The sequence below is a fragment of the Panulirus ornatus genome, chromosome 1, assembly GCF_036320965.1.
Source record: "Panulirus ornatus isolate Po-2019 chromosome 1, ASM3632096v1, whole genome shotgun sequence".
In the NCBI taxonomy this organism is placed as follows: Eukaryota; Metazoa; Arthropoda; class Malacostraca; order Decapoda; family Palinuridae; genus Panulirus; species Panulirus ornatus.
Genome location: NC_092224.1, coordinates 26018529 through 26041848, shown reverse-complemented (window position 1 = coordinate 26041848; position 23320 = coordinate 26018529). Strand labels below are relative to the sequence as shown.

The 23320-nt window shown below is 41.8% G+C and overlaps 1 protein-coding gene across 4 annotated transcripts in view; it reads right to left on the bottom strand.

Annotated features, from left to right (window-relative positions):
• Positions 1 to 23320, bottom strand: part of LOC139764786 (Kv channel-interacting protein 4) — a 737128-nt gene that overhangs the window by 203478 nt on the left and 510330 nt on the right. For all 4 annotated transcript variants that reach the window (XM_071691804.1, XM_071691895.1, XM_071691982.1 and 1 more), the window contains exons 3-4: positions 7885 to 7954; positions 3381 to 3451 (exon numbers count right to left, since the gene is read on the bottom strand). In XM_071691804.1, the coding sequence (XP_071547905.1) occupies positions 3381 to 3451; positions 7885 to 7954 (141 nt within the window). The remainder of the gene's footprint in view (positions 1 to 3380; positions 3452 to 7884; positions 7955 to 23320) is intronic.

Sequence of the window (23320 nt, the reverse complement as noted above, 5' to 3'; positions counted from 1 at the left end):
GCGCTTACATGTGCGTGTGGTTGCTTGGCCAGTAATAAACAATATTGCAATATGTATCATTTACCAAATGGCTCGTAACCCATAACTCTTGGACCCGTCCAAGTAACCATATATGTAAGTATATATGTAAGTATATATATGTAAGTATATATGTATATACGTGGGACGCATACAGACAAAGACATATACTTCATCATATGAATAAAAGATACATGCCAACAGACACATAGATAGACATATAAACAGATATATAATTGGTACAAAAGTTACACACAAACAGACACACACAGACACACACACAGTACAAATATACAAAAACAAAACTGAACGAACAATTAGTATGGGACATAAAGCAGTGAAACATGGACTTGTGAAATATGGTAAAGTCTACAAAAAGGAGGAGTTTAGATAATAAAGAGATATACTGGGAGAACTGTGTCTCCCACACAGACAGAAAGTCATGGAGACACAAAAGTTCTTAAGGTGTATAAAGGGAATATTTTCTGTACCAGTATGTCACTGAGTACACTGGGATCAGCAGGGGAGGGGCGATACACCATCATTACGAGATCCATCTCCACATACAGTGGCATGGAAACTGAAAATACCACATATGATAGACCCATAAACAAGATATTGATCACGTATGTATTGCTTGAGATTCATTATCTAGTCAGTGAGTACATAACAAACAAGAGATGAAACCAGACTTAAAGTGGGAATAAAATCATGGAAACAACACAGAACGGGACGTGGAAATGGAATGCAGTAGTCTTAATACAGGTCATCAGCGTTTAGAGTTCTGTGAAAAAAGCATCTTCACATACAGATGGAAAGTTAAAAGACAATAAAGTGCGAGACAACAGACGTCGAAATAGCAAATGAAATGTACTGTGGAGATACAGGTGGCACTCCAGCCAACAGAGTACCTACAAGACTTTATAGAAACAAAGGAACGAGTACGGCAGGATACACAAAAAAGGAACAGAGGATCTCCGACAACAGGATTGAGAAATAGGCAGGAGATAATCAGAACCTTTTCCATCGATTCATCAGGAGTGATTTGTCATCTACTGAGCGACTAATCAGGCTAAGAAGTTCATAGGAAATGGTCGCAGAGGATGACGTAAAGTTACGCGAGGAGATGAATGACACGTCCAAAAAAGCCTTGCTCCTAACACCAGTGAGATGAGATGGGGGAGGTGGTCGTCGGAACAGTACTTCAGAATCGTGACAAGTCATCTAAAACGCTCTTTTTAACGTTTCACTGGAGAAACATGGAACGCTAAATGTCTTAACTCTCTTTAAGCGTTCGGGATGAGTTGGTTAGAACCTTTAGCAGTCTAAACCAATTTGATGATGTTAACAGCGAACATGTTTTTCGAAAGAGCCAAAGATAGAACAACTAAAGGCTTTAACATGAAGTTAAGGAATATACGTTTTAGAACAGATATATAGAAGCAGTTTTGTAGCAACAGAGTTGTGGATGAATGAAATGACCCATGTGATGAAACTGTGAATGCTGACAGCACCCAGAAATATATGAAATTGTGTTACAGCAGAAAATTGTGAAAGAGATGGGGGCCCTACGAAAATAGAACTTACCCAATATTATACAAACATGTAATTATATAAAGATAATTGTACACACAAGTGTAAAGCTCCCTTCTTGTACTGTAAAGTGCATATAGTGCATATACACAAAAATACATACATATGAGTAAGGACATGGTAAGGACATTTAACAAGGTTAAGAGATGGGGCAACGCCACTGTAAAATCCTCACACACACACACACACACTACACCGTCAACAGAAAGAAATGAGCTTAGCGTCGTCAAGGGCCATATCGCCTCAAAGGAGCCCACCTTATCTTACTCCTGTGTGAAGGGCAGCCTCGAAGCTAAAGGAGCCCCATCATGAGTGGGGTCACGGAGGTCGCATAGTAACAATATACATACACAAAAGCATGTATACATACCCCAGCAGGGATATATGATCAAACCCGGGTCAGAAATACGGTCTGTACCGATACCTCTGAGCAATAAGAAATCCCACATCACAACAATATGCGTCATCATATTCTGTCTCCGGTTTGAGTAACAGAAAAAGTAGAAGAAACTGCACAGGCAGTACACTAGACTAATTCATCATAAACATTTAAAACAAAGTTCGACATTTCCGTCTGTGATTCAGCTTCACAAAGCTAATCCGACCCTGTCATGCAGATCCATGAAATATCTGCTATAGATGGAACAAGGAATTCATTAGGATCGAGAGAGATTATTCGTGTCTCTTATAGTCGGTACACTGTGATAGAAATCTATAATGTATGATGTCGAGGAATCATGATAAGGTGTGCAGTCTATAATGTTATTTCATCTATATTATTAAGGTCAGGTTGTGGACAGTCATCTATTCAAAGTTAGTCTTTAATATGTGGGATGAATACGATATTCCAGTCATGTATCACTCGGAAATACCTAATTTAGTCGTGTAAAAAAAAAAAAAAGTAACTTATTCAACATGCCAATTTCATCCCACTAAGTACACATTCCCCCCTATTCACTCAGAAGGAACCCGGATATAATCCCGGACTCTTCTGCTGCCGTTCCGGGAGTCATATCCGTTTTCCATTGCGGGAAGCCCTCCCGCGCCAGGCTCATTCAGAATGTTATCATCCACACGTCACACCCAGACCAAGGCAAGTTACCCGTGAGATACAGACCAGGTCTTCCTCCTCTCTCTCTCTCTCTCTCTCTCTCTCTCTCTCTCTCTCTCTCTCTCTCTGCTTTTCTCTACGTTCTACAGATGTGCGAGATATTTGGATAACACGATGGAGGTATGCGAGCAGCAGTCTTGTCTGCTCATCATGACATTTTTGATACAGCAGTTTGATAATGCCATGGTGGAACCTTATCTAAAGATGCTGAAGAGGAATCGTGAAATATATGAAGGTCAAAAACCTGGATGAAAGAAAAAAAAATCTATTTTTTTTGCTTGTGAAATTTCTTCAAACACCAGTGCACTTAAATGACCATTATTCAGTCTATCTATATCTCAAAGAACATTATCCTTTCATTCTAATACTGAGGGACTATAACACTGCTGAGAGGCATGCTGAAAACACAACACTGAAAAGGGAAGTATACCTTTCTCCTCCTTCGAATCTTGAATTAGAAAATAAAAGAACTCATAAAATATCATCTGAACCCGTTACCATACCATCTTCGCTGCCGGCAACACCTCAGGGCAACAGGAAGGCTACAGACGACAGAATGAAAGGGAGAAAAGAGCGAACATTAATGCACCAGACACAGGTTACAGTACCACAGACAGACTACCAACCACACCAGCCCAAGACACAGACAGATACTTACCCTAAAACTAATCTGTCCGTTGCTATTTAAGTCGAAGGCCTTAAATACATGATGAGCGTACAAACTGGAGTCTGTAACGAGACACATGGATATTACTGGTTACAAAGCCTTGTGAAATGTGTTCCCCCAGACTACAGCAAATAGACGTTCCTTTGATAAGTGTGTCTTTGATGACGTGTTCAACCTTCGGCATGATACACCACAAACAGAGATGTCTTTCTGATGGCCTCCACCTGGATGAGGGGCAGACCTAATATGATTTTAATATATTTGTCATCTTTTCTAGCCCTGTCATCACTTCTTTGAGAAACTGACCGCATCGGATCTCGGCACGAAAATCATGAAAGTAGGTGTAATCCATAACCGTGTTTATAAACACATTAATCTCTATCATGATATCCTGTCATACAACGCTATAATATCTATTCCTAACTGGCTGGAAAGGCTACACTACATAAGAGGATATCTACATTGTCTGCACCATCACTAGACATGATAGATTACCTATCGCGGGGAAAGCCATTGTTTATCGCATGAAGGCTGAGGATTGGAGTGATGACAACAAGGAATAAGCTATTAAGAGACTCTGGGTTGGTGGCTTTGGGTAGCGGAGCGACACATGCCGTCTTCCAAGCTGTGGGGCATTTCGATTGTTTGAGAGAACTATTAATTATGGCGGTTAGCGTTGTAGCTACATCATGGGAGAATTCACTGTACAGTTTCACTGTTAAGTCTCTGAGCGTTGTGGTTGAGCGTCTGGTTTTAAAACGCTGAAGGCGCATAGCTGCTTGATATTTCTTCCCATGTTTTGGGGAGATTGGGTCGGTAGGTATGCTCGGAAGGAGCCGATGTCGATCTGTGGTAATCGCTGGCCAAATATTGGCAAAGTGGTTGTTGATCTAGTGTGCGGCCTCCTCACTGCGAGGTTCATCTACACATGGGAAGGGTGTGTGTGTGTGTGTGTGTGGTTTCGCTTGTCAGCGCCAGTTAGTTCTTGTATTCTGCCATACCACTGACCCATATTGATATGGCGAAGGAGGCCTATTGCACGGGCAATAGGCCTTCGCAGCTTGTACTTGGTCTTGCACTTCGTTGGGAAGTTGCTTGTAGAGGTCGATGTTTCGAGTGTTGAACGTTCGATTTCTCTGTTGCATGAGCCACTTGATGCGTTGGGTGATCCCGGGGGGTCGTCGGCTGGGTGTAGTGTTACCGTCTTCTGGGGAGAGGAGTGTTGGTAGGTCTGGCTGCAGGTCTCATGATGCTTCTCCCACGTGATGACATCATCATCTTTCCTGGTCACCTCAGTCCAGTGATGACGTATTACCCACCAACCCAACTTCGCAGAGTCGGTAAGTGGCCGATAAGTTTGGGTGTCTGCCCGCTTGTGTTGGGAGATGATGGGGCTTTGTGTGTGTGTGTGTGTGTGTGTGTGTGTGTGTGTGTGTGTGTGTGCTATAAGAATCCATCCCAATGTGCGAGATTCTCATCCACAAAACTGAGCGGTCAGACCTCAAGCCTTCGTGTGCAAATTCATGATCGTTTCGAGAACAAGAGAACATATCATCATCTACGAACCTTACAGTTCGTAACATTTCTTAAATACGACCGAACATCTCTCTCTTTGATATGTTTGGAAACGTCGTCGTCCGTATTGTCTTTTTTCTGTGATATTTTGATCATTCTCAGCATCGTGTTATGATCTTTGGTTTAATAAGCACGTACTTCATCCAGGGTAGGCCGCCAGAGAATCACAACTGTAGTGCGGGTATCAAAGTCGTTTATATTTCTTTCTGTGGTTATAATGAAGACGATTATATGGCATTTTTCTCTCGTTTAATGTTTGTTTATATATATATATATATATATATATATATATATATATATATATATATATATATATATATATATATATATATATATACGTGTGGTATATACTGCTTATACCTTAATAAAGTACTAATTAAGTGTATATTTCATAACTAAAAAGTGATATCTATCTCCATTCATCTTCTATCTATCTGGATGTTTCTCTGTTAGGTATCTGTGTGCTTGCATGTGTAGCTACATGTTTATCTTTTTACCTCAATATATATATATATATATATATATATATATATATAGCTAGATAGATAGACAGATAGATATAGAAAATATTCATATGAGGTATAGCAATATTATACACATATATATATAAGACAATCATATCAGGATATAAACCCATAATGTCTCTTGGAATGAGCAGAGTCTTCGACAAGACCAGTGATCAACAAATGCTGTAGCTCTGACGTACGGAACACATTTCACAAGCCACTGTTTGTTTCATGTACTAAGAATAAGATAGAAGGCTAAATCTATGAGATCTATATAGGCATGTAAAAATCTAGAGCTTAATGCAAATATGTCTATAGAGCCTCTTCACCTTAAAAGAAAAAAAAAAAAAAGACTATGTATATATCCATATTAAACAAAATCTTTTAATATATATACATGTATTCTTATATACACACTATATTTCACCAAAAATAGAGAAGCTATATATTTTTTTTTTTTATTACAGGAGTGCAAACTACGTGGTTATTTTTTTTTTTTTGTGTCTAACTTCAAAAAAAGAATCCGTCACTAACTCTACGTACCGACTGTCCGATGCAGCAAAGGAAGAGGCACAGAGTTACACACAACAGATACGTGAGCTAAAATCTATTTCACTAAAAAAAGGGGAGAGAGCTATATCACTAAAAATGGTGGTGGGGGGAGGGGAGCTATTTCACTAAAAAGAGGGGAGTGAGTGGGGGGTGTGTGAGTGGGGTGGCTTTTGAAAGTGGGGGAGGGAGTGAAATATATCAACTATTTGTTCTCAGTTCAGACCAAAACAAAAATCATAATGGTGATCTACGATATCTTTAGCTACCCAATTGTTATTGACGTGTTATGGTACATCACTAAATACACAGGCTTGCCAGGGATAGGGTCGTGCGAGGCGAGGTGGGCGACTAATGCACTACGCAGACGAACAGGGAGGAAAGCGGGAGGAGGAGGGGAGACAGAAATGTGCTTTATGAACTCGACATTTTATGTCATCGGGTGGAAGATGTCTCCTGGACGCGGTGACAAGGGTGGAGATAATAAAAAAAAGAAATGTGACAGTGAGAGAGTGCTCCTGGAGGAATGAGAGGATCAAAATGCTCTTCGTCGTGCTTTGGGGTTGAGGTTTGGCCACCAAGGGGCGCCGGCGTCAGGGGGGGGCGGCGGCGGGGGGGGTTGTTAATGATGCCTCTTAAGACATCTGAGCCGAGGTTGTGGTCACGTGACGTGAAGACGGTGCAGGCACGGGTGAGAGATGTGGCGTCCCGGACACTGGATTCCACGAGTGGATCTTGTTCCTGGACGTGACACCAAGGGTGAGAAATGTCCCCTTGTTCGCTGCCACAAAGGGGGTTGCAAGGAAGAGGGAGTACCTCCCCACTGAGCACGGTGCCATGAATGGAGAGAGAGAGAGAGAGAGAGAGAGAGAGAGAGAGAGAGAGAGAGAGAGAGAGAGAGATCTTAGGGATGTTAGTGTTCCGGGTCAAGTTACTCTCCGTTCAGTGTCCCCCAATGGGGGGACATTTCGTCTTGCGTGAAGAGCAGCAGCTTCCAGGGGTTGAAGTGAATATAATAAGACTGACCCAAAAGGGGGGAAGCAAAAGTATAAAGTGCTCAAACGTTCCGTTATAAGCAAGCAGCTCAAAGAACAAAAAAAAAAAAATAGAAAAGAAAAAAAAAGGTATGTGAATAAACGATTTGGGACAAAATATACCGAAAAATGAGATATCATTCAATTAAACATTGCCCCCAGGCAGAAAGAGCGCGCAAATGAAATTAAAATTTTAAGCCTGAAAAAGGGAGAGGCAATATATTGGCGAACACTGGAGAAAGAGATGGTTGAAAACCACACGAAGGATGGTCAGAAACACAGCGGTTTAACTCTCGTGCAGAAATACCCACAGAAAGCGATCGCAGGGACCCAGTCTGATAAAAAAAAGTATAACGCAACAGAACAAGAAAAAAAAAATAAAAAGTAATATGGAAGAAACCACAATGGCGACGAGTCACAAAAGACCACGGCCAAAATATGTCATGCACGAACAATTCACTGGAAGCATTTGGGTGATCAGCCTGAACATGGGAGACACCAAACACTGGGAGACAGCCGGGGACACATGGGAGACGCCAGACATTATATGACAGTCGGGTATACATGGGGAGAGAGAGACACACCCCCCCCAGACAATGTGTAACAGCCATGTACAAATGGTGAGGGCCTCCAGACAACTGTGTAACAGACAGATACACATGAGGAGGCTACCAGATACACATGGGTAGACCACTTGGTACACTACGACAACAAGACAACGTATCACTCCGGTACACAATCGTGACTACCACGGTAACATGAGGTCACACTCACCTCCACACACCCACACACATACACACACACACATACACAGGACATGGTCTTACTTACTTCCGTGGGGGAAAAACTTGGCGTAGATTTCCTTAAATGCGTCCTCTTGTACTACACCCTCCGGACACTCCTGTAGGAGAGGGAAGAAGGTGATGGGAGTTAGCCGGGTAATGAGGACATCGTCTTTCGCGACTACTATCGCGAAAAAGATTTAAAAGAGTTGAGGTACATAGGTAAGCCAAGGATGGTGCTTCACCATACAGAGAGCAGACCTGGATTGATGGGATGAATGGGTAAAAAATATCATCAGGATGATAGTGATGTATAACATGGCTGAATGCAGAATGAGATTATGTTGGTGTGATGAGTGTTCAACAACGGTGCAGGATAATGGTAATCATCAATACGTAATCATACACTCTCTCTCTCTCTCTCTCTCTCTCTCTCTCTCTCTCTCTCTCTCTCTCTCTCTCTCTCTCCCCTTCTAGGGCAAATAAGTTATGACAAATAATCACACATTAACATCATCATCATCATCATCATCTGTAGATGGTACAGACCCATTTCAGGACCACTAACATTTGATAAGGTGCTTGAAGCAGCCGTTTCAAACCTATATATATATATATATATATATATATATATATATATATATATATATATAGAATTATAACACTTTAATGACTACACTAAGCGGTATTTGTTTGGTTAAATCAGACCCTTCCTTCATCCAATATATATATATATATATATATATATATATATATATATATATATATATATATATATATATACACACATATATATATATATATACCCTAAATATACGTAAGAAAGGATACTGTCCTCGTATCTCCCGTATGTCGACGAAGGCGACTAAGACGGGCAGGAGAGGAAGGATCCAAGTGAGGATTGTTTTTCCTTTGGCTCAATCGTCTGTTCTTGACGCTACCTCGCTCACGCGGGATACCGCTACAATGTATGAGGTACAGAAAAAGGAAATATATATATATTATCTATTCATTTAAGTTTCTCCTTTCTAAGAAAAAGTTCTGGTGTTGCCAAGATTCTCCTGAAGTTTACGGTTGCGCTACTTTCAGTAGCAAGGAAATGAGGGACTTCTTTGGAGTGAGAAGTTCTTTAAACTTTCACTCCTGATATTATGGGACTTTCTTCTACATTAAGATCCTTATAAACTATGAAGATATTAGAAATCCTGATTATCTAAAATTCAAATCAATACTAGAAACATAATAGCTTACGAAGCCCTTATTTTAAACGGACAGAGAGGGTTGATCCAGATTCCAGATACCATAGAGTAACAGACAGTACACCTTGAGATGAAAAGACTGAATAATAAGGAGATAGTGATGCCAAAGCGATTGCTAATGCTACGTTTTCGTTTCAGACGCTTGATAGAAATCCCGGATGTTTTAATTAAACAGGGAAGATCCTCATACATATTTGGGAAGAGTAAAACAGAAATATAACAGAGGCAACAAATTACCGCCCTTTGTCACTTATTAGATAGAAGTCAGAGTTTCCTCAGTGGATGATTCGTTATGATAACGAAAACGAGATCGTGTGAAAGAGGAAAAATAACTCAAAGTGTAACAATGGAAGGTTCACTAATATCCATATATTTTCATACTACAGATAAAATGAGAGGCCACATCCTGTACGCGTGTTATGTCATCATCAAAGTGAGAATGCATGTGGTCTTCGAGTTACCCTCAACACCTGAAGAAGGTTGGTGAAAGATCTTTCAGCTGGTGGACGTAAGTTGACGATGACGGCCTTAATGGACCGGGCAGGCGATACCCCTACAGGCCAAACCACCAACCAAACCAAATGACCATAAGTCCTAAATGACCATAAGTCCTAAACTGAAACACAAGCAAGACACAGGTCATCAAGACACCACTCACACACTCGATGCAAAACTTGAACAGGTCAGCAGGATCATGTAAAGACAGACTCGAGTTCCAGATTCTTTGATCTACGTACTCCCAAGAGATCTTTTCGGGAGTCATCATGGCCAGCGTCACCTTCATTGAAAAGTCTGCTCTTCAGTCGCCCACACGTTACAACGATCAGTCTCATGATTCAAGTTGTTCATCGTGAGAAGACAGGCCACACAACCTTTACAGTGGAATGGCTCCGGTAAGTACCATCAGTATTCTCAATTCCTAGATTATTCTTGGGAGATTTATCAAGAATAAGATCTTAATGTAAGGATAAACAGGGCTCAGCCATAAGAAATCATGCTTTCTGAGTTTCGGAAATATTCTTATATCTAATGGTGTGAGCAGGAGTTGCAAGACCAGAAGCACCATGAGCTTTCCTGGTCTCTTCATGCAGATTCCACTGCAGTTATGCGCTTTCCAGAGAGCTCATCACACTGGCTAATACATCCTGAAACGATGAAGTTTTCGCACTTCACCGAACTTACAATTAGCTCGCCTTACAGTAATCTTAAGAACGTTCAACTGCCTGTACTATCTGGAGCAGCAATAGTTATCCCACTCTCCACGCCAATACTAAAATTAACCTTCTCGGAGAGCGGCTTGTGGCCTTCTAAACTAAAAGTAACACTGAACATTCCAAGGAGCGGAGTCTGTAAAGGAAGCGGAGTTTCTGAAAAGGAACTCGACAGTGTGTTCCTCTGGTCTTTCAGACAATTCACGGGGGACTTTTTCATCCAGTCTTTCTTGTTTTTGTTACGATTCTTTTCCTGTTTGCGAGTGAGTACTTCTTTTGTCTTTGTATTTTCCGCTTGTTTCCGCGAGGCATCAGAAGCTTTCATCTTCCAGATTCGTCTTTTCTGTTTTTCAAATGTCTTCAAGTGTTCTTTCCTCCTTTGTATAAACATCTTTTAAGCGTGGAGTTACTTCCACTGTAGTAATGTGACTTGCATCGAGTAGAATGAATGACGTCGGTGCACACAATCATGGAAGGGCTGATCATGGTTTAAATCCAACAGAGCTTTCTAAAAGCTGAAGGTAATGATTGCTCAGCTACATGAACAGCATTTCGATCAAACGGTCTATTGGTTCTTCCAGCAGCACAAGCAGGGTTGCTTCTACGAAGGAATCACGACCAAGGGACACACTCATTTTCCACATACTGAGAGATTTTTAGCTGGTCGATCCCGCATCTCACGTGTAAGCCACCACCTGCCCAAATCCTCGGAGCTTTAGGTTCAGCCTCATCTGATCCGGAGGTCTTCAGGTCATCATAAACCACTCTGAAACACCCTGTAGTCACTTCCTCATCTTTCCTCTTCATTTTCGCTTCTAGCTGATCCTTATCCAAAAGAGCGTAGAATCTTCAGTCCAGGTGATGAGCAGCCTCTGTCACATAAGTACCATAAAAACTCGTTCAAAGTACAAAATATCAAATGTATGGATGAATGTTGTAGGCTCTGGATTGTGTGTCCGCTGGAAGTAGCCAGACTGAATCGTCGCCTCTTTGAATTAAAAAGAAGAAAACTGGTGAACAGTGCTTCAACCTTGGCTGCTATACTGCAACTTTCCCTATTTATGTCACCTGCATTTTCTAGGTGTTTAAGATTTATGTGGCTGGAAGACTGAGAAAGTTATCCAAGGCTCAAGTGCCAGGCCCTCCCTTCTTCAGCATTGTTTCTATATGTTGCCGTTAATCTAGTTACTGCTTCTTCTATTTATGAGATACTGTTTCTGATGCTTCATTTTCTCTCACCTTTTTCAATCTACTTTTCTTCCCCGTCTTCTCTGCCGATGGCGGTATAGCAAGAAATTTCAATGGGTTCAGTTGTTGCTTCCTTCATCATGTAGTTTATCTTGCCTTCTCTTTCTACCTTCTTGTTCTCTAGTTCAGTAGTTACTTCCTTCTGGGATTATAGCTTGCCCATGTTTTCTTTTTTATCATTTAGTTCAGTTATTGCTTCTTGTCTTTGCCTTTATTCTCATCATTATCTGGTTCAGGTATTATTTACTTCTGAGATCTTAATTTGCCTTATTTTGACTTTTTATCTGGCTTAAGATCTCTTCCCTGTATCTATGATTTCTGTCTTTGTTCGTCATCATATTCTACATTTTTATGTATACTCCATTTCCTCTACCATCCTCCATTTTCTCCACCATCCTCTTCCACTTCTCTTTCATCTCCTGCATCTACATCTTCGTTCTCCTTTACATCTTCCCGTATTTTCTCTCTGCATTTCCTTCCTTCTGCTTTGCCTTCGGGTTTGATATCACTTCATCATCAGTTCCATCTTCCAATTCCAAGTCTTTTATCTTTTTCGTAAGTCAATCTTCTTCCTTTCCGACCAATCTATCGTTCCCTCTTTTATTCTTTTTCCTGGCGAGTCTCATCATAATTGTATGAATGGCGACTCCACTATCGCTCTCACCTGCTGCTCTTGTGATGTCCTTAAATTCTTCGTCATCGTTGTTCCAATTATCTTTATTTTTCCCCACCTTTTATTTTGCACTTCTTTAGTGTGTCTAACTGTTTATATCCTGCAATTCTTCGTCTTATCAGTCACGTCCATCGTTTTCCCTCTTTAAGTCTAGTTTTTCTTAATCACTATTAGAGAGAGAGAGAGAGAGAGAGAGAGAGAGAGAGAGAGAGAGAGAGAGAGAGAGAGAGAGAGAGAGAGAGAGAGAGAATAATAAAGAGAGAACAAATAGAGAGAGAAAACGGTGTCTCAAATCACGAGGGACTGAAGACCTCGGGGTGGAAGAGGACAAAGAAATGTCACTTCTCTTCCCATTAAAGGTCCTCTGTGGTCACAGTCTACAATGCAGCATCACCTGATAATCTGCCACAACATTCTCACATTCACAATGTCCCTCAGTAATTGGCATCTCCGTTTACATTGCCGATTGCAACGTCTCTATTTTCTTCTACATTTTCAAGCATTATCTTCTCCTTTCCTGCATGCGTGGTATGACATTCCCATTATTATAATTTTTTTTTTCCGTATAGTTTACGACAGAAACAGTTGACAACTGCTCTTTCGACGTGAGAATCAAACCGACTTACGTAGCTCTTCTGCAGGATGGCTCATGAGCAAACGCTCGGACTTGCACTCCTGAAGACAAGGCGGAGGTCGATCTCGCAGGCGTCTGCAGTAAGAGCATCCAGTCATCCAACATAGTGTAGGCAACGTACATTCATAATGTGTATAGATGGAAAATGGACAATAAAGCAGAAGGCTTCTCAATTACTAGCCTGTCTCCCTCTATACACATTAGGAACGTAGGATTACAACTGGTAAGTAAGATGGTTAGAACTTTGTGGTTTAGATCAGTCTACGGAATATGCTTCCTTTGTATTATACGTATACCTTCACACCGTTAGGTCAGAGATGTAGGTTTATGGACATGTACTCTCATATCAATAGTCGCTGATAAGCATACGTGTATGCATAATCATAGACATACATATATGTATGTATAGATAGATGCATACACATGCAACAGAAGGACAGGTGCTCTCGAACTGCAACTGCGAAAGGTTCGACCGAGAGTGAAAAGGCACTTTGGCGAGGCTGTATCATTGGGAGTACATTCTGCTCAAAATGCTTCTCACCCTAAAGGGGTCTACGTTTCCCTGCTACTGGAAGTAGGTGAAGTCTTGGGCTGCAGGAGCCTTTAGAAAAGTCCTGGGTAATACCAGGGCTTTTTCTCAATATTGGTCTTGGGTAATTTCATAATAATGGACAATAAGACAAGATAGAAACCAATACAATCAGCAGTCAACACAAAGTCTCCGATCTGTACGTAAAAAGTTGCACTCGAGCGACGGGGCGGTAGATCGTCACAGAGGTGTGGAGGGTTTAATCAAATGAGGTGGATGGGCGTGGTAGCCCGGGATAGGGGCTCTCTCTCTCTCTCTCTCTCTCTCTCTCTCTCTCTGACCACCGAGGTAATCCTTTTTTTGAATAATCTTTTTCACATACTGTTTAGTCCTCGGGATGAAGGCATAATCCTCTCTGTGGTAACACAGTCAACACTGGAAGCCAGGGGTTGGTAAAGGAGCCACAGTGAAAGGGGCAAAATCAAGGACAACTAAGGAAACTAGCAAGAACAGTAGCGTCAGTGGTCTTGTTTAGATGGTAGGTGCTACTGGTGCAGAGACTCCAGGAGCTAGCGATTCGCTTCCTCTTAAAAAGACTGTCAGAGAGACAGAGTGGTGATTTGTGGGTGGTGGCATCAACGATAGAGTTGGTTGACTTCTACCGTTAACAGTTAACTCGTAGGTTATGTATCAAAGACAATGAATGATGCAAAATAAAGGAAAAAAAAGGTCCTGTTTTATGACGTTTAGAAATATATCTTGACAAGGTTATATCATTGACCAGATCAAAAAAGGGTTAGGTTACGTGTGGGTAAATATGGACATGGTCGAGTCATTTTCGAGAAAGTGTTGGAACAGAAAATTTACTGGAGTAAAGCTGATTGTATCGACACCTACGTTAAATCTAGATATACCTAACCACACATGAATCTAATGTGATCGGATATGCAAAGATGGTTTGTAAACTGATGTGGTTTTAAGCTTTTACCAGCAGCATCACTAATGCTGGTACACGCTAGGCTCTGGTTTCATTTTGTGATGGCATTTGGCATCTTTCGACAGCCACTGTTGCCAATGTCTGTGCCATAGAAAATATAAATATCAAGTTTTCATAATCGCCCACAAAAGTATATGAACAAAATACTAAATTACCTGATCGTGTTCATGTTTTGAATATCACACTGTCCAGGCTCTTAATGTTACATTAGTACTACCAATGTTACAGTTATCTTCGAGGTAACTTGTTACCATCAATACAACCCGGTAACCTACGAGCCGATAGTAAGACACGACACGTACCTCGTACGTACGAAGATAAAAACCTACACTTTTTGGAGACTCGATATTTATTACTGCAGAGCCGTTTCTGCTTAGCATAAGCACTTACTTGTCAACTGATACCAGCAGTGGCAGGGAGAACGAGAGACACACACACATACGCCAGCTCAGGTAACATCGGCACCTGACTGGCACGTACCCTGAGAAATGGCACGTTACCCTACCCTCTGTGACCTGAAAGAACGAGCGTGGCTCTCTTCCCTCTCTCCAGCGTGAAGACCATTCTGGCGCATGCGTCAACCGTCACCCTCTCCACCTTGAAGGCTTCTGAGGGAGCGACACTGACGTTCGAAACCGTGATACATGAAGCCGTTTCGTTTCTACGATCAGAGCCGAAAGAATCCATGGCAGATAACTTCTTCCCAAAGGCGCTCCGCGATCCCCAGAGATTCTTAGCAAATTCAATGAGGGCTGGCAGGCCCGCGCCTCCGCCCAGCGCATACACACACAGCTGGGAATTGCATTTCAGGAGGCAAGACGAGTGTTGCCTTCTGTGTGAGCCAGGCTTCTGACCTACATTTCCTTCTGTCTATCAATCTACCTCTGTACCCATTTTTACCTTCCTACCTTCTTATCTAATTATCTACCTACTTAGCTCTATATCTAACTTGTATTCTCTCTGTCTATCTATTAGTCTACCTATCTATTATCTATCTTTCCATTTATCTATCTATCTACATTATCTCTTTTCATTAATTCCGTTTCCAATTCCATCGGGATGGATGAGACACATATAGCCTCATACAGACTCCAAACTCATGCCCAGGCGTTGAAAGGAACAATGAACTTACATATTCGTATATGTGCTTCTTACATTTCCCCTCTGCCCATCAAGTTGATTCTTTAGGTTAAATCAACGTCTCCATCACATTCCTTTATCTATAAATATACCGAAATAATTTCCAAATTTATAATGAAAGTTCCTGAAATGAAATGTACGTGCTTTTGATATGATTACCTTTTTCTTGCAAAATGGAAGGCACAAAGTAACCCCAATGACATACAAATTACATCCTCCCCCAACATGGAGGACCAATTACACAGAAATAACCTGTGAATTAAGAAAATCCTCAGACTGTGCCGGGTAGACACGCGAGGCAGCCCGAGCTAATGTTGAATACATGTTGGTGGCAGAGACACTTGCCATGGCTGGCATCTTCATCGACCACGCCCACCGAACTGAGAGCAACCAGGAGGGTCCTCGGCCCAGATGTTGCAAGGTTTTTTTTTCGCACTTTTGTGACGGCGAGTCGACCCAGAAATTTAGAAATGCTCCATCTGTCGCCTACTTCTATCGGTGAATGAACTGTTATCAAGAGGACATAACTGATCGACAGTGATAGATAAAGGAAGATCAGAGGGGCACCAAGAGGACTGGTCGAAGTGCCTAGGTCAGCCACGCCACCATATACTGGTCTCGTGAGATCGACCAGGAAGACTGCACATCCAACAGCAGCTGGTGCAGCAGCAGCGGGAGAATAACAAACACCGACTGCCCAGGGTATAAGTGGAATTCCCAGGCACCGGACCGGCCCGAGGATTGACCAACACCAGGCGGTAATGATGTTATCTCTGAGCCTTTGATCTGGCCCACAGGCACGGCTGATGCACGAGTCATTAAGGGGTTCCTCCCCGATCCCTCCCCTCCTCCTCCTCTCCCAGTAGCTCCCTCCCTCCCTCTCTACCAGCAGATGTGGGGAGCAACATCGTCACGACTCTGTTCATGCCTCACAAACATCTCACACCACAGGCGGGCAAGGGATGGAACGCTAAGAAATGAACAGCGTCAAACCAACGTACAAAAATCTTTCCAGTAAATAAACACTAGCAAAAACTTCCTCTATACCTGTAGTAGGAGTCGAACCTCTCTCTCTCTCTCTCTCTCTCTCTCTCTCTCTCTCTCTCTCTCTCTCTCTCTCTCTCTCCCTAACTTCAGAGGAAGAATTTCATTATAACATCTCTGAATTCTTTCGAGTCTGGTGCGGACCGCTATATATAGACTGCAACCCTTGATACAGTACTTGCCGATGTTGCTACTGTATTCTTGTCTGACGTCCTGTATACGTACCGACGAACAGATCTGCAATATCAAAGCACAGTGTATGCAGTCTGTCGTGACACTTTGATTAGTTCTCCTCCTCCTCTTGGGTAAACTAACCCTCACTTGTTGTGGCTGGATTCTCTACCACCAAAATGATGAGGAACATATTTTTCTATAAACTCGAATCATAAAACTGTTAGAAACTGTCGTTCTATTCAAAGACATGGCGTCAGAGTTTACATTGGAAAATCCCACAAAATATCTATGATATTAGGATTGGGATCAATCATGGTGTGAAATTAATCTCCCACCATTACGGTCATACTTGACGATACGAAATATCTACCGTCACCACTACGATGCCTCAAGTTCTTGTTGTTCTTGTAAGACTCTCACACTAACCTACTAGGATGTTATGATTATCCAATCAGATGCTCTTATGACCCTGACACTGTATCAGTTCGTCATCCCGACCATGACCCGACTCACAAGGGTAATGTAGAACAGAGAGACCCCTCCCCTCCGTAGACCGTATTTGGTCAACAAACACAGACAAGTGTATCGCCAGAGGGACAGTTGGTACAAAGGGCGTCGGAACATTTCCTGTTTTCTTTCTCTGCCTCTTCTGCGGCCGAGACCTCAGGGCATCAGCAATGATAAACCGAAGGACTGCTGAGGAAGCCAGTGTTTGATCATCTGTAGCTGGCCGTTAGTCCTGGCGAGTCCAGTGAAGTATAGGATACTTTGAGTAACTATACCCACTATCACAACACAGCTTATAAAGACCCACAAGACACAAGATTGTAACGTAATCTATGAAGATACTGACTTTTCATAATTCCTCGCCACCGAGACACGGTGTGCGCTTTAAACAAATACCCTATCTAACCTGGGTTCCTGTCGTCTGAAAATCCATGCAATTGAATGTTCCAAATATAAGCTAGTCTCATGAACATAACCCAAGTTGGAAAATAACAGACTCCCTCATCAAAATGATACAAACCATCAAGAATTCTGCACAGTGTTCTCGTACACGAAACGGTCGGTCGACTTCCCCCTCACCACTCTGACCAGGCAAGCACTACTACCCACATCTCGGTCATCACTGCTTTCCGTTTTTTTTGGTCAAGTCAAACGCATCATCAGGTTCCAGATGGCAACCTCTCAAGTTATGATCCTGTCTCACCACCGCTTACATGAGCAGCATCTGTTTCCTAAATAGATGAAGCTTAACAGCTTTTATACACAAGGCTAAAAGTGTCTTGCTAATGTTAAGTTATCGCTAGGTAAATGTCCTTCCTACTTTGAGCAAATTTCCGCTGATTAACGCAGAACCTTGAGACCACTTACTTCTGTGCTATTTTCTAGTAGGAATTTAGGGATAGAGATCCATCAAGACTGCATTACACACCTTCACTGACTACACCTAAAGCCATTAGCCAACCAACAATTTAGTCATGCTCTATCCCTGTAGCACTCAAAAGTATCTGATAAGTTAATCCATCAAGTTCTTCTACATGTTGGCATACTGTGTCGCCTGCTGAAACATTTCCTCAGCTGTTTTATGTATTGACTGTGGAGTACCTCAGGGATCTCTACCAAGCATATATTTTTCCTAGAGATAAGCGAGACTCCGTCTCTCTGTCGATGGCGTGACCATCTACGGTTTTGCCTTTGTTCTTGAACACCCGAGTCCTCAAGTTAGTTCGAATGTGAACACACCCACACCCTGGTACGCTATGCGAGTCTGTTTTTTTTTGTAACATTAGACACAAAACAAGATTTGCTGAAGGAGGAAATACATTAGATTTCTTCTTGAACACCCGATGATCCCCAGGTGAGCACAGGCTACACTAAACTACTGATGAATTCTTTTTGTATTCTCCAGGTCGAGGAAACATGAGCGTGGAGGAGGTCCCAGACCTTGAAAGTCCAGAAGAATATGGGGAAAAATGTGTGGTATCCAGCCTGACTCTCATAAACTAACAGATCAGGCAAGTCCCTCCCTTATCTCACTCTCTGGTCTACCCACACCTAATTCACTGCATTATTCTCTTGGGTCGAGCCACCAAGGTTTTACTACATCCAGCCTTTATAGCCCACAAGTGAGACATTAAATTAAACGCTCATGTCTTCCCATTTTTGCTTATACTCAGCCCTTAATTAAACAGTGGTATCTCATTATGCTGAATTAGAATATACAAAAGCTTCGTTCCTCTGTTTATTCTACAGGAAATGAACGGAATAATACCTGGAGAAGATGACAAACTGCAGAAACACCGAATGTGTCAAACATAAAACTCTATCCCGTTACGCTAATCCATCACATGTCGTACCCTCCGCTCTGACCATTATTATTACTGACATCAGTGACACTTAAAAGCAATCTAAAATGTCTATCAATGTTAAGATAACTTGAGAGCAAAGTCGATAATTCAAATGTGTTTACAGTGGTAGAACACGACTGTGAAGCCTTCGTTGGGGTAGTTAATGATGGACTGATTTTTTGAACAGCAAACGAGAAATTACTTTTCTCTCCTCTCCTCTCACGAAACATATACCTCACTGCCGCCTTAAACTGAGCATTACAGCATCACCTTTCGTCACGCTCAACACAGGTGAGTCATCTTACCTGCTGTGTGTATCCTATACTCAATTACTCAAAAAAATAGCGATTTCAACACGTTTTCCCGTGTTAAGACAACTTCATCCATGGCTTTTCATAACCATTCACCCGTATGTAGATCTGAATGTAAATTCATATGCAAGACTAATTACGTCTACGTTGCCATACTACGCTACCTTGGTATTACAGGACGGAGTTATACTATTAGACAGTCAACCTGTGGCGTGCATGGCATATTTCGAGGCTGTATATGCAGTTCTGGATTATCACTTCCATCAAACATTGACATGCACATTCTTACTCAGTATGATTACTTGTTTTCCTGCCCTACGAGTTACTTCTATTCTTATGAGTTTTCTGCAGCGCTCAGGAAGCTGGCCATGTCCACCGGTTGGGACAACAGGTCAAAGTTTTGTGCGTCTGCTGTATGTGCATATTTACATATGATGTACATATGTTGTAGTATATAACATATGATGTACATATGATTTCATCCTTTTCCTGTGTTCACGGTGACAGCTGGGAACCACTGAGTAACAGAAAATGAAATATTTCTAAATAGAGAAAAAGACCTGCTTATAGAGTATATATAGAACATATACATCTTTTTCCATTGCTAAGTATACAAAGGATACATTTATCTATATGTAATAAAAAACTGACAAAGGATAATACTTGTGCTTTAGGTGATAATTACAGTGGCAATTACCGAAAATTTCCCGAATTAATTACCTTATCATTTTCACTAACATTATTCCACGTTCTGAACATACAGTGTGTGAGTTTCGTGAATGGAAACCCACTTGTTGTCAAGAAGGATGCAGTCGTGATGAACACAAAAGTGATAAATGGAACGCAAAATCTAGTAGCTACAGTGATGCGAGATCGAATGCCACTACTACTCCTGCTACTATTCTTGCCCTTACTTTTACTACAGTTAACTTAATGGTATTTCTGTCACTAACACAACTCACAGGTGAGTAAACGTTAAGTCCCCAGACTGGAGTGATGTAACCATACATCTACCAGTAAGGCAAAGAAGATTGTGGTTCTAGTATATAACTTGTGACCCGGAGTGAAAGACGCTTGTACTGAGCCTGTGAAAAATGTGTGCAAATATTCCATGATGGCAGAGCTCAAGACTGAAGCTATATAAAAGGAAAAAGCATTTGCATCCTCGTATCGACATTTATGGAACTGCTTTGTGATGCGTGTTATCAGCCTAATTCATGAAGGTGTCAAAGACGTCTATCAAGTGGTGAAAGTTCAAGATGGCCAACTGTACAATAGGACGAGAATAATCATACCCTTTTCAGTGTTTTCGGAAGACGAGGAATCAATATCTACCATACATAAAAGAATGATCGGTACAAGCGCCTTAACTCGTTCTCAGAAGATACCCAAAGCAAATATACATTTTTCATCAGTGCGAGCGACTCTGTGACGACATCTACTGGCAAGTGTCGAAATGCCACCTGACCACTGTATACTGTGTGTGTGTGTGTGTGGGTGTGTGGGTGGGTGGGTGGGTGGGTGGGTGGGGTGATGGACAATAGCGAGGCTTCGAGCGAATATGAGGGTATAACCTCCCCGATCTGTCTGAAGGGTTTCAAGTCCCGAGCGTCGCCGCAGTGGCGTGGACTGGGTGAGAAATGTGGAACATTTTTTGTTTGGCGAATATGAAGAACAAATCGTGTTAGAGTGAATTTGTCGAGCCGTGACGAAAATAACTGAAAATTCGATATACGTTGTCGATATCAGTGGAGGCGTTACTACCAGACTTCCAGACACCCACCCTTACACACACAGGGGAAGACGCGTTAACACACAGGCAATGGTCTTTTGTACATTAGATGCTAATTACAGACACCCTTGACTAGATGGATCGTAACGAGTGTCAACCAGTTGATGCCATCTGAGTCAATATCCACTCTCATATCTACATGGAATAGGAATAGTGAGTACGGTTACTCTCCTTCGGTAAATAACCTCACCGTACATCATCAAGGTCTTCCTCTGTACTCCCTCAGTGTGTGTGTACAGTTGCGGATAAAAGGCATGGGAAATGCCCAGACAACAGAGTCCACCATGTGCTCCTTGTCAAAGCCGTAACAAAGCCCTTTGTATCTGCCCGTCGAGACAGAGGATCCGGTGGCTCGGTACATTTTCGATCATGCAAGTCCCAAGGGCTTTTGCCTGAGGCACCATATCGAAAAAAATCAAATACGCGAGGGAGTATTTTTTTTTTTGTTGTCTTGATTAACTCAAAGCAATGGAGGCTCAGAGAAAATCTCGAGATCGCTCAGACTGGAAACGAAAAGTACTTTGGTAGCTCAGAACCCAAGAAGAGTCCTTGCGATATGTATGTATATATATATATATATATATATATATATATATATATATATATATATATATATATATATATAAACAGAAGGACTCGAACCCTAGGCTGCCTCAGACACACGGAGGTTAAAAGACACACACACACTAGACTTCTAGTGTTTATAAATGTGTCTCAGCCTCCATCACGGTGTGGTAGCATGGACTTTTAATCTTCCGCGGCTCCGATGAAGAGGCTACAAATGACTGTTGCTCAGAAACATACATTTGCCTACCTACATCCAGACTGAATTCATTCAAACACACGAATGCTACCGGTCATCACAGTGGTGGACGTGATCTTTAATTAAACATGCTGGCTCAGTGGTCCTCGAGGTGAGGCCCTCTCGCTGACGACAAGAACTTTCTCAAAGTCTTTGACTTTTGTCACGAGTTACACCAGTTCGAACAACGACGAATTCAGGTCACAAAAGAGAATAGAATAGAAATGAAATATGACGTAAAATTATAAAGTTCTTACTTTAGGTTCAGCTTGCACGAGCGTCATCACATTTTGCCAAAGACGGTAAACCAAGACCTTGAAGCGCCGGTGACCGACATTTCTCAACGGCAGGTTTCACCCGCGAGACTTTGGTGACGAGACGACCTGCACAAAGAAAACCCGCGGCCGCCCCGACCCATGAGAAGAGAAACGGAGTGGCGCGCGCCTCGCGTGATGATGATTCGGCAGCCGCATATTGACACGCTGGAGAAATCTTTTTAACCAGACGATAATCCTTTTGAAGTTTCTCTCGCCACAGACGAGGCAGACATCTTTAAGTAATTCCGATAAGAGCTTCCAGGACAAGGCCTTCCATCTGTTGGAGTTTGAACGATTATTCTCTCTTCTAACACTGGACAACATTCCTCATTCCACACGAGACAAGTTTCGATGTTCCGTGAACGAACAGAGTCGAGACATTATTGAGAGTAAATTTTTTTTTTTTCGTCACTATTGAGAGTCTAAATATTTTTTTTTTCGTCATTCTTTTCTTGCTTTAAGATTGGAATATTTCACTAACTTTATCTTGAAACTTTTGAAGGACTCTTTTGCCGGTCATTCTTTGCTTGGATCGATATCTTGAAATTCTTAATAGGTCGGAAATTACTTATTTTTTTGGGGCAGGGCGTCTCTTGTCTTTCTCAGTACTCAGTGACTGAGGTCATCAGGACCAGTAGACAGGAAGTTAAAGGAAAGGAGATGACGTAGAAATACAGGGGCAAAAGTGTCGTCTGTCGATCGCTAACAGAACGCCAGCATAAACTACTTTAAGGTACTGAAGCAAAAAAAACCATCAATACATCAACAATACGGCATGACGAACAGTTTGATGATGCTGATGATCAGTATACAATAAATTTATGGCGAGATTACATCACATGCACAATAGATGCACAGAGTATTTGTAGCAAATAATATATTTTTGACGATGTTACTTTATATGTACGTTATCTTGACGGAGAAACGACGACAAGTGCATCTTCTCAGGTTATCACTAAAGTATCCGGGAGGTTGTAATCACATGAAATGACATTATCCATTC